Source organism: Chelonia mydas, chromosome 8 (assembly GCF_015237465.2).
Source record: "Chelonia mydas isolate rCheMyd1 chromosome 8, rCheMyd1.pri.v2, whole genome shotgun sequence".
In the NCBI taxonomy this organism is placed as follows: domain Eukaryota; kingdom Metazoa; phylum Chordata; order Testudines; family Cheloniidae; genus Chelonia; species Chelonia mydas.
The window spans coordinates 1,587,903-1,604,043 of record NC_057854.1 but is presented as its reverse complement, the minus strand read 5'-3'; the positions used below and the strand labels follow the sequence as shown (position 1 = coordinate 1,604,043).

Below are 16,141 nucleotides of genomic sequence, written 5' to 3'. Positions count from 1 at the left end.
GGAAGGGACGGAGGCGGCGGCGCGCTCCCGGCGCGGGGGCGGGGCCGGCGGCTGACAGAGGTGCCCGCGGGCCCCGCCCGTCTCCGGCGCTAGGCCCCTCCCCCGTGCTGTGCTGGCGCCTGCGCCCCGGGGCGCGGGGGTCCCGGGGGCGGCCACAGCTCCGTACCAGGACCGACTCCGGCCTGTGGTTCGGGCTCCAGCGCCCGGCTCCGGGACCGGGACCGCCCGAAGCGCCGCACGCCATTCAGCCCCCTCTTCAAGCGCAGGGAGCGGCTGGTGCCTGCCCAGACCCGCGTAGGCAGCCCCTCGGAGGGGTGCAGGGCCCCACCCCGGTGTTTCTGCCACCAGCCTGCAGCCTCACGGTGCCCAGGGGCGTCTGGGGGACGGGGAAGAAACCGAGGAGTCACTGGACTCGCTGTTAATTGACTACACCTGAAAAGTAGCTACAGAAAAGGTCACACAGCTGCAGATACCAACAGCCCGGGTAGCCACAGGAGAGTCGGGATGGTGCCAGCACATGGTTTGGTGCCTGGCATGAGTCTGCAGGTCAGAAAGCTGGTTTGTTTTCACTAAGACTAGTTGCTCCTAACCAGAGGAGTAGTTCTTCTGCTCTAGTCTGCTCTGATTAGGCCTCAACTGGCGTATTGCGTCCAGATCTGGGCGCAATATTTCAGGAAGGATGTGGACAAATTGGAGAGCGAGTCCAGAGAAGAGCAATAAAAATGATGAAAGGTCTAGAAAACAGGACCTTCTGGGGGAAGATTAAAAAAATTGGGTTTCTTTAGTCTGGAAAAGAGAAGATGGAGAGGGGACATAACAGTTTTCAAGTATGTAAAAGGTTGTTACAAGGAGGAGGAAGAAAAATTGTTTTGCTTAAACTGTGAGGACAGGACAAGAAGCAATGGTACAACTGCAGCAAGGGAGGTTTAGGTTGGAGATTAGGAAAAATTTCCTAACTGTCAGGGTGGTTAAGCACTGTAATAAATTGCCTAGGGAGGTTGTGGAATCTCCATCCTTGGAGATTTTTAAGAGCAGGTTAGACAAATACCTGCTAGGGACGGTCTGGATAACCAGTCCTGCCAGGAGTGCAGGGGACTGGCCTAGAAGACCTCTTGAGGTCCCGTCCAGTCCCTGTGAGTCTCTATAGGATGATCAGCTGGAAGGAGGGGGCTGCTGGACTGCGGAGAGAGAGCAGGCTGAGCCCACGGGGACCGGGACAGTCCAGGCTTGAAGGCCCTAAGGCCGTCCTGTGTTAGGATCAGACACTCAGTAAACCCTTCTGTTTGACACTGGCTGAGAGTCAGTGCAGTCTGGAGATTGGGTTTGCATTGCTCCCTCTGGTTGTGGCGGTCCCGGGGGGCCAGGGAGTGCGTGGACTCCCTGAGGGGGCCCAGGGTGAAAGGCAGGCATGCAGAAGGCGCCCAGGTGCAATCCGAAGGGATGGGGGGACAAGAGTGCAACCTTCACGGAAGGCCGCGACGCTCAAGGGGATTGCGCCCAGGGGCTGTATGACAAGGGGACCCGGAGAAGCATTCGGCAGGCAGCCACCCAGGCCTCACTGGTGCGGGTCCCAGGGAGCGGGTTAGCATTGCTGGGCTGGTAGCGGGACCGAAACACGCATGCCCGGTCTGCCCCAGCCAGGGAGCCGGGGGGCTGCGGTGGTCAGCAGAGGAAAGGAGGCAAAGGCCCTGGCCGGGGTGTCCCAGCCCTGTCCCTACCCCCGCGCACACCCCTTCGGCCTGTGCACGCCCGGCGCCTGCAGGGCTGAAGCCCCAGGCGCGGGGTGTGTTTAGTGGGGGGGGACCCCAAAGTGCCCCACTGCAAACAGCCGAGCGTGGTGCCCCCCCGCCGTCCAGGAACCCCGGTGTCTCCCTCACACAGCCCTGGGCCGCGCGTCCGCGGCTCGCTGCCGGGGAGGCGCGCGCCCGAGGGGCCCCAGCCGCCGGGGGCGCGCGCGGAGGGAGGAGCGAGCGCGGGCCCCGCCCATCGGCCCGGCGGGGGCGGAGCCCGGGGAGCAGGCAATGGCCGAGGGCGTCATCCTCGTCAGCGACTCGGGCTCGGAGGGGGGCCGCTCCCCGCCCCGCCGGAAGAGGCGGCGGCGGCGGCGGCCCCAGCGCGGCCGGCCGGGACTCGCGGTGAGTCACCGCGGGCCCCGTTACCCGGCCGGGCGGGCGCGAAGATGGCGGCGCTTCCGGCCGCGGGCGGGCCAAGGGGATGGCGGCCGGGAGGGGTCAGCTCCGACCCCCCGCCTCGGGGGACCCCGCCGCCGTCCGAGCGCCCCGGCGGCGCAGTGCAGGCAGCGGCTGGCCGCGGGGATGCGCTCGGCGGGGTGCGCTGCGCATGCGCACAGGAACTGAGCATGCTCAGTAACATCTGGTGAAGCCACTGCCCTTCGCCCTGCCCTTCCCGGTGTCTGCCCCTTGAGGACAGCCCGGTCCCCCCCCCCGGGGGGCAGTCTCCTCCACTGCCCCCCCCGCTGGGGCCAGGTTCCCACGGGGAGCAGTCTCCTCCCCTCCCCCCGCTCCCACGGGGGGGCAGTCTCCCCCCCCCCGCCGGGGCCACGTTCCCACGGGGAGCAGTCTCCTCCCCCCCCCCCCGCCGGGGCCACGCTCCCACGGGGAGCAGTCTCCTCCCCCCCCCCCCCGCCGGGGCCACGTTCCCACGGGGAGCAGTCTCCTCCCCCCCCCCCCCCCGCCGGGGCCACGTTCCCACGGGGAGCAGTCTCCTCCCCCCCCCCCCCCCCCGCCGGGGCCACGTTCCCACGGGGAGCAGTCTCCTCCCCCCCCCCCCCCCCCCGCCGGGGCCACGTTCCCACGGGGTGCAGTCTCCTCCCCCCCCCCCCCCCCGCCGGGGCCACGTTCCCACGGGGAGCAGTCTCCTCCCCCCCCCCCCCCCCCCCCGCCGGGGCCACGTTCCCACGGGGAGCAGTCTCCTCCCCCCCCCCCCCCCCCGCCGGGGCCACGTTCCCACGGGGAGCAGTCTCCTCCCCCCCCCCCCCCCCCCCCCCCCGCCGGGGCCACGTTCCCACGGGGAGCAGTCTCCTCCCTTCCCCCCCCCCGCCGGGGCCACGCTCCCATGGGGAGCAGTCTCCTCCCCCCCCCCCCCCCCCCGCCGGGGCCACGTTCCTGTCCCTGCAGCCAGGCCCCAGGCCCAGCGGGCAGCCTGTGCGCATCTGACTCGAGTTGCTTCATGCTGCTAGAGGCCGGGCGGTGGGTTTGCAATCTGAGCAGGGGATGGGCATTGCTTGCCACTGGCATTCTGTGCGGCCATGAGGAAGTCCTGTGCGCATGCCTCTTGCGATCCCGTGGGGCTGATGGGCATGCCCCACCTCCCCAAGGCCCTGCACCCGGGGAACGGGGGAGCCCAGCCCATGAACTCCTTGTGCCCCCCTTTGCCGGCAGCACTAACCGCTGTCTGTCTGTCCCCAGGAGGTCATTGATCTGACCGGGGAGGACGAGTGTTCAGAAGCAGCAGTGCAGGATGACTTCACTGTGATTGACCTGTCCGAAGTGGAGGAGGAGCGTCCGGCCAACTTCCCCCTGGCTGGTGCTGGCACTGCTGCCGGCATGGCGTGCGCGTCGCCTCCCAGCCTCCCTGCCCTCATGGACATAAAGCGTGAAAGGAAAGAGGTGGCAGACCAAGGCCCTGGGGACCCGTGGGACAGAGCGCATGAAGAGACGAAAGGCACCCACTTGGAAGGCTGCGTCTCCCCCGTCTCCAGCTGCACGCGCTCCGTCTGCGGCCCTGAGCTCAGCAGCACCACCATTAACAGTGACCTGGGCTCCTTGGCCAGCCTCCCGCTGGACTCGGACGTGTTCTCCTTCTCTCCAGCCAGCAGCAGCAGCAGGAGGGCATCCTGGGACTGCTCCGCCGCAGAATCTCACAGTAGCAGCCAGCAAAAGGAAGACCCAGAACACCTACCCACTGCCCCTGCTCAGAGACAGTCCCCAGGCCTCTCCAGCTGCCCCCCAGCAAGCACCCCCAGGTCTCCAGAGCAGCCTTTGCTGGAGACAAGTAACCCAATGCTGACTGCCGTGAAGCAGGAGCCCCCCGAGCCAGCCAAACTGCGGCCTGTCAATAAGGCTTGGCTTCATAAGCTGCGGTACTTCAGGAGGACTCCAGTGCATCACCTCTTCCTCCAGGGAGTGGTGCAGGATGAGGAAAGCCGCCAGGTAACCTAGTGAGATCGCCCCGCCTCCGTGCCCAGGGCCAGTCTTGGGCTCAAGCACAGGGGTGCTGAGAAGGTGCCACTCCTTCTCAAAGCGGGGCCTCTATCCTACATGGAGGGTGATGCTCTGGGCGCGCCCTCGGCATTTCCCTTCAGCCAGGCATACTGGGGTTGAGGAACGCTGCTCAAACGTCCCATCCAGCGGCAAGGAGGAACCCAGGGGATTGCAAGCATTCTTGGGGGGCTACTAATGACTCGAGGGTTTGGGTCCCCTCGTCGGCAATTCAGCCTGGAGGGAGCTCTGCTCTGGTTCCTCTTCTGCCTTTCAGTTACCCCTTTGTTTTTCCCTGTCCATTCCTCTGGCTGCCTTCTTCCCTCTCTCTGGATTCCCCCACTTAGCTCTGCTCTATGCTCAGCTCTTGCTCTGGCTTTGTTCAGACAATGGTCTTCGTCCGGCGGGAGGGGCCAGCCTGCTCTCCTCTGCTCCCGTATGCGGACACAGGGACCTCTCAACAGAGTGGTCTGTGTGGTGAGAGAATGGGCCAGGGCAGCCGTAGCGAGCGCTAATCCCATTGCTGTAGCACTGCAAATAACTTACGGCACGCAGGCCGAGCAGACTGGCCCCCCTCAGCCCCTGCTGGGCCAGCCTGTGAAATCCGCCCTCCTAATTGGGTTTCGGCCCAGTTAGGGAAGTGCCTGGCTAGCCAGGAACCGAGCATCATGTTACCACAGGCCACCAAAGGCCCCTTGTGCCTGTGTGGCAGAGCAGCGCCACTCCTGCAGGCTTGGAGGGGAGGAGGCTCATGCAGGCCAAGCCATTCCATGGTCCTCGGGGCCTGGCAGACCCAGAGCCATGAGGCACTTGTGCTAACCAAGGGCCCTGGATGCATTTTTTTCAGCTCCTAGAGATGGTTGTTCAGCGTTTTCACTGCATGGAGACTGCGGGTTTGTGTGCTCGTAACCCTGGGGACAGCCCGGCCATGCACAACTGCCTTTGTGAGCTCCCCAAGGCCCACTGCAGGTGTGACATGCCTGCAGCTGCGCCATTCATTAGTCTTGATGCTGCTCCGACACACTGAACAGAGAGGGCACAACTACCCAGACCAAGCTAGCCCCACCTCGGTGACTGGCACGGCTGCTTGCTACGGATCCTTCGCTTTCTCGTGCAGCCGAGAGCCCTGGTTATGGCGATTTCCTGGATAAGAGACCCCTTTAACAGCAAAGGTTCTAGACCAGCCCCCCGAGTCCTAAATCAATTGTAACTTTAGGGTAAGGCTAAAACTGATTGAAGCCTAAGGCACGTTTTAGTGCTGGTAAACTCCACCACCACCAGCCCTGCTCATCAGCAGGGACAAAGCACAACAACCGTGCATCTGTTTGTAAATGTAAAGGCAATGCAAATTAGTCCCAGCCTTGACTCCTGGCAAGCAGTGTATGGGGCTCCTAGTTTCACAAATCGGCTCTCCAGCCGGGGCTTCTTTGTCCCTTCACATGCCTTGCAAACCCGGTTCTAATATCTTATCGTCTTGACAGAACGCACAACGGAAGGCGCAGCCCATCCCCAGCAGAAAATTGAGCATGGTGTCCACCACCATGGAGGAGAACTTCCCCAAGGGGACCCTGCAGTTCCTAACGGACTTCGTGTCCTGCCACCATTACCCTCCAAAGGAGATTGTGTCCCATGTGATCAGGAACATCCTGCTGAGCTCAGAGACTGGGGAGATGCTGAAGGATGCCTACATGCTGCTGATGAAAATTCAAATGTATGTGTTGCATTTGCCTGGGTACCACCTGCCCTGTGCTGCCTGGCTGGGGAGCATGCTTCCCCCTTATGGTGCTGGCCCACCTGGTCTCCATGGCAGGGAGAGGTCTCCTTTTCAGCACTGTGGATAAGATGTCCTGTTAGAGGCTAATGCCCCTCCACTGTGGCTGGTACACAGATAGCCCTGCTGTGCGTGCCCTTGGAGGATTGGAGGCTGCTGGCTGGTTCTACATGCTAAATAGCTAGAAATGCAGGTGGCGGGGGGGTGGGACAAAGCGTGACCAGCAGGACGTGCTGGGTAAAATGGGCTTTGGGAACGTGGTTCTAACTACTTTGGGTCTTAACTTTTTAAATCAGATGTGGCCCATTCTAACGCTGGCTTGTCTGACACAGAGGTGAGGGGGTTAAAACTCTTTGCTTCAAGGTGGAGAGGACCAGGCCATGCAAGTCAGTGCAGTGAGTCCGTATGGGAAGGTACCTTCCCTGAACTCCAAGCTAGTCCATTGTTCTGGACTGGACACTGCAGGTTCCTCTTTCTCCACGAGTTGAGAAGTCCTTAGAGGTCCTAAGCCTGTAGAATCTGTAGCCCAAGGGATGAGTAGTGTCCATGACCTCCAGAGCATGCAAGCTCCCTGGCCAGGCTGTTCTACACAGCCACAGGGGGCCACAGGGAGGAGGAGGAAGGAAATAAGGGAAATCAGAGCTGGAGGACACTGCAATACTAGGGTGACCAGCAGAGTGTAAAAACCTGGGGCAACAGGGTTACAGCAAGTGACCTGGCAGAAGTGACCTGTTCTGCTGAGTTCTTGGGGTCGCTTTGCCTTTTGCCCAGGCTCCAGTTGTCCCACTGAAGAGTCAAGCAATTCAGTAACCAACTGCAAATACCTGTGTCATTTCAGGCTTCATCCGGCTACCGCCACAATGGTGGGATGGGACTGGGAGCTGCTACGGTATGTCATGGAAGAACAGGTACAGTCACTGTGTCCCGTGTGGGCGTGTATGTGCGGGGAGGGCAGTGGCCATGTATTTTTCTTGTGCAGAAGGTGGGCTCACACTGAATTTCACAAGCCCTCGCAGTGCAGCAGGGGTACGTTGCTGGAGCACCCTGCCTCCTTGCTGCTGGCGTGGGCCATTTCAACCAGCAAAGAGCAGCCTTTGGCTCTCAGCATCTCCAGCAAGGCCCTGTCAGAGAGACCCCTGCCTCCTCCAGCACCTGTAGGCAATGAGCCCCAAGTAGGCTAGCCACACAAGCCCTACCAAGCACCACACTGGCAACTTGCCCAGAGCCTCAGGCTTCCCCTAATTTACATTAAAAATTCAGAGCGCAGCCATCCTTAATTCCTTCACTGAGACAAAGCCCATGGTGACTGTGGGTCCTGGCAACACTTTATCTTCCTCCCGCGTGCCTGCTAGCTCAGACGGCTGTGGAGCAATGCCAGATGGGACCGGGCACAGAATGCTGCAGCCCACACTTTGACGACCCATGGACAGGTGGGTTGAGCAGGGCCTGAGTCTAGTCTCCCCGCTTCTGGTCACAGCTCTGCCAGTGACTTGCAGAATGAGCTCAGGCAAGGCCCTGTACTCTCTGGGCCAGTTTCCCCATCTGGTGAAGAGGGTAATGGATCTACAGAGCTCCCAGGGGCTGTGTTTGGAGATCCTCAGCGAGGTGATGGAACCTTCTCTGCTCAACCACGTCGCCCTTGGGGTTGCCCCTTGGGCCAGCCAGGCAAGGCATGTCCTACTTGAGGAAAAACTACCTTAGCCTTCTTGCTTAAGCATATGTACTTGCCCCCATCCATCTCCCCCCTGGCCTCTGCACCCCTAACCTTTGAGGCACCTAGAGTTCCCCTCGCCCGCTGAGCCCATCATATTGGCAGCCCTGACACGCCCAGGCGCCAGCTCTGAATTGCTCTGGGCCCGCAGGAGGAGACGCTCCCCGGGCGCTTTCTGTTCCTGCAGTATGTGGTGCAGACCCTGGAGGACGACTTCCAGCTGAACCTGAAGCTGCGCTTCCTGCAAAAATCCATTGCCAAGGAGGTGCTTTCCTGTGACCGGTGCTTCAGCAACGTCACGTAAGGCGCGCCCCCCGCGGCCCAGCCACGTGCCACCCGCGGCCCAGCCACGCGCCCCCCGCGGCCCAGCCACATGCCTCGGCTGTAAGGCAGGGGCACTAAGAACCCTGATCTCCCAGGACTCAGTGCAGAGAGCTTGGGGGCCAGAGATCATGTACCTGGCCCATGGGGGAGGTTCGTATCAATAGCTGCTGGGAGGAGACTGGGGATGCCTTGCACTCAGGCCGGCCTGCTTTTTCCCAAGGACTGGGAAACAAACAGCCCTGAGAACAGGAGGAATTCGTGCTGCTCCACTGGTGGCCCAGGGTTTATAAATCATCATGTGGGTCCCACCCCTGGGAGCATCTCAAATGTGTCCTGCCCCATGTCCCACGCTCGGTCTGTCCTTCTGTTCCAAGTGGACCTCGGGGTCTGAACGGCAGATGGAAAGCCAGGCCCTCATCCTAACTAACATTCACGTTTCCATCCCAGGGAGGTGATTGAGTGGCTGGTTGCTGCGGTTACTGGACTTGGATTTTCCCAGCCCCGAAAGCAGCAGCAGAAAGCACCATGTCCCTCATCAGAAGCTGACGGTAGCATCTCCTCACGTGGGCCAGACTCCGCACAGAATGACAGTGAAACTGGGCAGGCAGAGGCTGTCCTACCAGCTTTCCTTTCCCAAAAGTAAGCCAAGGAGGCATTAACTCTGTCACTAAAGGCTACAGAGCTGGGCTCCTCTCAGACTAGGAGAGACACACAAGCTAGCAAGTATCTCTAGTCAAGAAAGAAAAGTGGTGCTTGCAACCTGGGTGCCCTGCTTGCCAGCAGCTTAGGTTCAACCTGACCATGTTTAGGCCCCACTGTAACTGATCCTACCACCTGACTGGAAGGGAGCAGCAGGGAGCCTGCCCTGCCTCAGAATGGCCCCAGGAGACCATCTGACAATCATACATTGGGGCAGGAAGCCCTTTGCTAGAGCAAACAGGCTGGCAGGAGCAGCAGCTATGCAGGCTTCACCTTGCTGCCCTGCCACTGTGCCTCCCGCCTGACCTTGAGGAACCTCAGCCCTTACCTCTGCTTCCAAGGATGCTAGGCAGAGCGGTGCTTTTGTGCAAGATAACCAGTGTCCCCTAGAAACTGGACTGAGCCCACCTACTCAGTCCCCATAGGCCACTGACAGTCCAGTGGTACCACGTTTACACTGTCTGCTGGGGGCACATTTGAAGCAGAGCTCAACTCTTGGTCCTCTGGATTCTCTGAACGGGGGAGGAGGCCTACGCTGTTATGCTTCAGACACAGGCAGACGTGTTGGGAAGAAGCCCCATCTGTTGCCTAACTCTTGTTCTCTGGCCTAGGGTGGTGCTGCTTCTCCAGAGGATGCTGTCCATAGCCGTAGAGGTGGACAGGTCTCCCAATTGTAGCACCAATAAGATTGCCAATGTGATATTTCTGTACTTGGTGAACATTCCTCTGAGGAGCCAAAGGTGAGAGAGACCGATCCATTGTTCCTTCTTGCTGGGGCTGGTTTGATTCCTGTGCTTACCCCCAAACCCATCTGCAGCTAACAGCTCAGCTAATTGGAACACACGTGGAGGGGCAGAATAGCCCCGAGCAAGTGAAGCAGTGGCCAGCATGGGGGAGTTAGAAAGACTGGGATGGTCAGAGCAGAGCTGATTTTGATAATCACATCAAGGATCTGAGACGGCCCTACTGTGATTGGCTCCACCTTCCCCGGTTCTGTTGCAGGGAGGGGATACCCACCCTGACTGCACCAAGAAGAGAGAGTACACTGGTGTTCAGACAATCAGGGTCATGTACTTGGGCAGGTGAGGCCTGCATAGTAGTGGCAACTGGGGACAGAGATCAATGCAGCACCTAAAGCTTTAGGGCAACCCATTTCAGTTTCCCTGTGTAAAAGAGCTGTAAAGCCTAGGCTCCAGGTCCTGTCTACCCGCTGGTTTCAGCCAGCCAATCAACTCTTACTTTCCTGACCCCCCCATGGACAGAGCTGGGTCCCGAGAACCAGGCTAGCAAGACTCAGTGTCTTCCACAGACTAGAGCCCAGGTGTGCTCCCAGTGAGAGTTAGAGGCAGCCCTGCTGAGGAACACTCTTGGTGCTACCCGGGGTCCCCATCTATTCTACACGTGAAAGCATGTTAGGGACTTGCTCAGAGCAGGGCTAAACCTCACTTCCATCATGCACGGAGAGGACTTAAGCACGTGTTAACACTGGACATCTGACCAACCCTCTCCCCCTTGTTCTCCTGGGACTTTAAAGGTGCTGCCCACCCCTCAGCAGCTCTTCCCCTCCTTTCAGTCATCCGTGCAGAGGCAGCCTCCAGCTGGCTTTCTTGGGGGAGGAGTGACTAGCCAGGAAAGCTATTGGCACTTCCCTCTCAACTTTGCTGCTCCAGCGCCACGTAGAGTAGCACAGGGGCCGAGCAGAATGCCCCATGCACTTAGTTCTGTCTAAAAGCCTCCCCTCTTCTGGTGCTAACCCCACATTAAAATAAATTTAAAAAACACTTGGTTGTGGCATAGACTGCAGTGAGAGCAACAGGCAGGGCAGCCCCTTCCTTGCTACAGCAGACCCAGCACGGTTCTGCAATCTTCCATCCTGCTTGGGGCGCCAGTGGTCCCAGCACGGGTCTGGTCGAGGTGAACGCAGTCCAGGGACAATGCTTACCGGCATTGCTGGGGGGCTCGTCCCCGCAGGACCTGCTGGCTGGTACGTCACCCAGTCTCGTGCCAGTCCGGGTGTGCTGCACTCAGCAAGGGCAGACTCTCCTGCCCAGCCTGCCTTCCTGGCTGAAGGGACTGTCCTGACCTGGAGGAAACACGGGCTGAGCCTAATGAAGTGAACAGCTGGGGCAGGCTGACGGGCTAACGAGCGTCTTGGTAACTGGGCTGGCCGCCGGGCTTGCACTCAGCCCTCCGGACGCCCTGAAAATGGAATTCCATTGCTGCACACTCCTTCCCTATCGTCACCATGCCGGTATCCCCTCAGCACGCCTGGCCATGGGCTGGGGCAGGTGCTGGTGGCTCACAGGCTGCCCTAGCCTGGGCTTCCCTCTCCATTCCCTTGTTACTCTCGCTCCTTTCTTCCAGGGAGGCCTTCTTAAACAGCATGGAGAGCCAGCTCCTGCGCTGCAAAGTGCTGGAGCTCCTGTTCCACCACAGCTGTGCCATACCAGCCTCCTTGCCCTTGTCTCTGAGCAAGATCCTGCATTTCCTGAGCTGCCATTCTCTGCTGCTGCAGTATCAGGTATCGCCCTCCTCCTCCTGCCCTGCCCTGGTCTTTCTTAGAGACCCCTCCTGGTAATCAAAGGTCTGCTCTTTGCACAGGACCATGAAGTAACATGGCAAAGATGGGATGAGATGCTTCAGGACTTGATTTTACTGTTGATAAGTTACCGCAACGTTGTGCTGGGTAAGCAGCCTCTGTTAACGGCCCAGCAGCCTGGCCCAGCCTTAGTGTGTATGCTCTGACCCAGAGGAGCCAGACCACCCACGGCCCCCTGCACACCAAAGCAGCTGCAACCTCACTTTTCAGTTCCAGAAAGCTGCAGCACCTCCTGCTGGGAGCGGTTTGGAGTACAGTACAGGAGAAACCATCCAGGCTCGTCTCCAAAGGAACAATTCTACCCCATGCCACCAAAGTCAAACTCCCAAGAATTAGCCTGTTCCCAAAGGGTTTGCAGCACAATGCATTCCTAGTTATTCTGTAAAGGGCTCAACCTGCAGTGCCCTCCCTGGGCAACCCTCTGGGTGGTGTGCAAGCCAGCCCTGCGGAAAGACAGGGCTGATAGGTGAAAGCCCAGGCTCAGGTGGGGAAGGGAAAGAAGGGGAGACACTGGGTTAATCTGGAAACAATAGAGGCTTAGGGTCTAAAATCTGATTTTTGGGACAGTTACAAAGGCCTCTTCCCTGCTAGGAAACTACTTTAATGTGCTTCCCCTCCACACTGGTGGGCTCTGCATTCACACCCCCATGTGCATTTAGTAACTATTAAACCTGACCCCACACACACACACCCCCCTCTCCTCCTCGGTCCTAGTCTCCCAGAGCAGAGACTTTTCCAGGCATGTTAGGCAGCTGGCAAGCAGGAGAGTCTTTTGACAGTGAAAGAGGGGTGTTGTAAATCTCTGTAGGTCTGGAACTCTCTCCTACTTTGCAGGATACGGGGCTGCTCGGAGTTGGGGGATGACACATTGCAACGGAAAGTCAGCTCCAAGCGTAACCCTGGGATGCATGCCACTTTTCCTACTGGTTCTGTGTGATCGCTCTTCACCATGGGGCATGCACTGACTTCAACTGGAGCGGGGTCAGACACTGCCCCATAGCCGCCTTGTACTAACAAGTTGACCTTACCAGCATTTCCTTTTGCAGGACACTTAAGAAGTTCACTCAGTGAGCGGATGGATTTAATCATTTCAAATGCCAAACCCCAGCTACAGGATAACGACAGCATCACCACAGTGGACATTGAGCTGCATGTCAAGGACTTCAGCAGCTGGCTGCTGCAGATCCTGGGGAAGCCCCTTCCCCCGCAGATCAAGGACAAGGTGTGCGTGCTTCAAGCACTGCTGCTCTCCGCTGCCGCCACCACCTGACAGGAAAAGGATGCTCCCGAGGGAGCTGTGGACCTGGCTTTCAGTGTCAGGCAGCAGCCTGGTCAAATATCAGTTGCCCACTATTCAGTTCTGTTCATACAGTTTGTGGACCTAGGAGTCTCCTACCCTCCTCTGAAATCTGCTTCTCCTTGTGCAATCTGTGTATAGATTTTTTTCAATTAAATTATTTTCCTGCTTGATGAGGTTCTTTCCTCAAGCTACCAGTAACAATCTAGCCCATGCTCAGCTTCTGAGCCCTGCAGCTGTATTCAAAAGCTGGCACCACCTCAGAAAGTGCTGGCTGTCCTACTCTGAATGGGGAAGTACTTGAAGCTTGCCTCGTTCGGTTTTAGCTGGCTACCCAAGTCAGGCAAGAGCTCAGCGTATGGAAGTAGCACAAGAATGGTAGATGCTGCAGCCCAAAAGTCTTTCACCAGCAGCTATATTTGGATTCCTGGGCTGCACTCTGCACCGCAGTATCTGACCACGGACGCTCTGACTGAACAAGCTGATTGCAAGAGTGACAGCACCTCCTCTGGTGGAGCCATTCCTTTAGCTGGCTACTGCTATCCAGCCGTGTCCTGGATCACTGTGTCCAGGATAGCTGCTTCACTCTATAGACCAAGGGTGGCCAAACTTACTGACCCTCAAAGTCACAGACTATAATCTTCAGACATTCGAGAGCCAGGTACACCTGCCAGGGCTCAGAGCTTCTCCCCGTGGCAGCGGGTGGGGTTAGGGGCTGAAGCCCCGAGCCCCCACAGGCACCTCCACCAGGGCGGTAACCCCTAGACCCACCCCCTCCCCACAGGGCAGAAGCCCCTAGCACCCCCCTAGTCTGATAGGTGGAGAATGTTAGTTAAGTAGCATCTCTCAGAGTGTTAGTTAAGTAGCATTTTCTGATTGGAAGCTTCTCCTATCAACCCTCTATCCCAACATAGTACAGCAGAGTTCTCAAAACAGGCCAGAGCAGTCTACATGTCCTGCCCACTAGAGGACTAAGCCACGCCTCCCTCACAGTCACCTCTGCTTCAGAGCATCTATTCCTCAAGGGAGCTAGTTCTGGGTTGCAGTATTCAAAGATAGCTAGCTGTCTTGTATCCACAAGTCCTGCCCTGCCAGTAATCCCTGAGCACAGGATGCAAGTTTGTATTAGGCAGATGGAATTTAGGATGAAAGCTGCAGGAAAGCAAATTGGTGACAAACTAGTTACAATATACTTCCTCTAGGGATGAGCTGACCTAGAAAGCAATGCTAAGACTGGAAAATTCTCTCTTCCTTCCCGCGTCCCCTTTCACAGTGTCTTTATTCCTTGCAGTCAAGGAGTCAGGAAGCACACCTTGCTCTGAAGTGGTTGAGGCAGACCCAGGAACTAGGAAGAGAGACTGGATAGTTTAGTGTTTCAGAACAATTTGCATGCCTCTCTCACACTTATATAGCACCACTATCCTATCTGAACACTGCCCCCTCTAAGGGATTTACTCTCATAAGTCCCCTGTGATGCAGTGTACAAAGCCCACACTGGGATAGAAGGGGTTAAAGGACTATACTGGGCCCAGCTAGCCCTGCCCCTCCAACCCTGCTGAGCATGCTCCAGCTGGAGACAGGATTGAAAAGGGGCCCAGCTCAGAGGGGGCAGGCTGGGGAGGAGTGCAAACCTACCATGCAGGCTCCTGCCAAAGGAGATGGGTTGTGTGTGGGGCTGACTGTTTGCGCTTCTGGTCCCAATGAGGAAAAAGGAAACTAGAGAGCAGTGCTGGGAAGTGACTCAGGAAGGGTAACACAGAAGGTCCACATTCCCCACCCCAGAGGTAAACACTGCTGACTCTCCTAGGGCCATGGGGCAAAGCCCAGTGGAGGGAGCAGGCCCATGCTCCCTTACCACTGCCCCAGCCCCTGGCTGAGTGGACACTAACCACTAAACCACCCAGCTCAGCAAGGACCCTACCACAAACCCTCTACAGCAGGTGACACTGGTGCCATTTGCTTTTTGTACTACAATCCTGGTCAACAATGCAGCTCTACCAGTCACATTTCACTTCCCATTTCATGCACACTACAAGGACAGCAAGCAGAAGCTGAGTTTTCCTACCTACTGTGCAGTGACTAGGTCTGTCGACACTGTCACTCTCGCCCCTCTGAAAGCCAGGGCACTTAGTTTAGTAACCTAACACGGGGTCTATGAGCCTGCCTTTTAGGGACCCAGCCTTGCCAGTTTTGAAGGGTAAGTTAAGGGCAGGAGTGGTACCTGAAGCCCTGTGATGCTCTTACAATAGAAATGTATGGTTTTTTACATTCGTCTGTGTTGAAAGATCTGCAGAAATAACCCCCTGCACCAGAGACAATGAATGTGTCAACAGTACTAGGAAATAAACATGGGGGAGAGGGGGTAGAGTGCTGCTCTTCCAGGAGAGTACACCAAAAGCATTTTCTAATGATGAGTACGTGGTTACTCGAGGTGGGAGGCACATTTGTTTAAGAGCAGCAGCAAGCACACGCATGCCCCTTCTCCAGAACTTGGAAGTTGGTCTTTCAGGTGACATTTCCCAGCTTTGGTCTCTGCCTAGAGGTGATGAGCTGGAAGAAGCTAGCACAAACGGCTCAACTATCTGAGTAGAAGAAAAGCGGTTTCTTTTTGCAATTCTTTCTTTGCTCCCTGCTCCCAGATTAAAAATACCTTGGGAATCCAACAGCCACAGCAGCAAAGCTATTGGGAGTAGAATTCACATCAACAGGGTGAAAGAGCTATAGCAAAGACCCTGCTGAAAACAGGGTTTGATTTCATCAAGTTCTAACTGTTCAATTACAATTATAAACTTCATTGTACCTCTTCAAAGTGTAATATTCAGTTCAAAGTGAATGCTACTCAAGGAATGTTGTCTATGCACACAGCTAACTGCATACTGAACAATGTACCCTGTTAGCTGTGGAGGGCAGGGTACTGCAGTGGCATCAAGCCACATGCTTCAGTGTTTCCTTTTTAAAAGAAAAAAAAAAAAAAACAGTCAAAGCTAGATGAGAGAGGCACGGTTACATGTGTACCGCACTGCTGCCACACAAACTGTTTTATAGCCTTAGATAACCATCTAGCATATTTCCCAGGAGGTTGGCTACACTTACTGAAATTGTGAGGGCCACATTATTCCCCAGGCATGCGGAAAATGACCATTTACCTGCCTGGGAGCTGCACATCATCCAAATACAGCTTAAGAACGTGAGGAAATCCCCCACCAATGACTTTCCATTGGCTCTGGTTTCATGAGCACTTCTATTCAGTAAGTTCTGAAATAGCAGCACCCCCTCCCTTCGGGCCCAGACTACGCACCACTATCTTCCTTCCAAGAAAGGATAGTACACAGCAATGGACTCTGCAATGCGAAAAAAGAAAAAAAGAAAAATGATGCTACTGTGACCGAACTTGTGCCTACATGTCACAGATCAGACACAGACGAGTTAATGAGTTACTCAGCAAGGAGCGGAGCGCCCGGTTGGGGTTCAGGTGTGTTCCTATTTCCTTTCGGCACTTTACCTGCTGTGCTGCTGCAAG

General features: G+C 57.2%; 1 protein-coding gene across 2 annotated transcripts; it reads left to right on the top strand.

Moving 5' to 3' along the window:
* The first annotated feature begins 6 nt into the window (after nucleotides 1-6).
* On the top strand, nucleotides 7-12,792 carry SIMC1 (SUMO interacting motifs containing 1). Of its 2 annotated transcripts, none has more exons than XM_037907703.2 (10): nucleotides 7-546; nucleotides 3,429-4,172; nucleotides 5,702-5,931; nucleotides 6,830-6,899; nucleotides 7,854-8,002; nucleotides 8,474-8,665; nucleotides 9,337-9,465; nucleotides 11,090-11,246; nucleotides 11,327-11,411; nucleotides 12,371-12,792. In XM_037907703.2, exons 1-10 carry the CDS (start codon nucleotides 505-507, stop codon nucleotides 12,592-12,594), a joined length of 2,022 nt encoding a protein of 673 aa, XP_037763631.1. In that variant the 5' UTR covers nucleotides 7-504; the 3' UTR covers nucleotides 12,595-12,792. The 2 variants fall into 2 exon arrangements, with proteins under 2 accessions (XP_037763631.1, XP_037763630.1); XM_037907702.2 differs by lacking the exon at nucleotides 7-546 and adding an exon at nucleotides 1,977-2,135.
* Nucleotides 12,793-16,141: the final 3,349 nt, after the last annotated feature.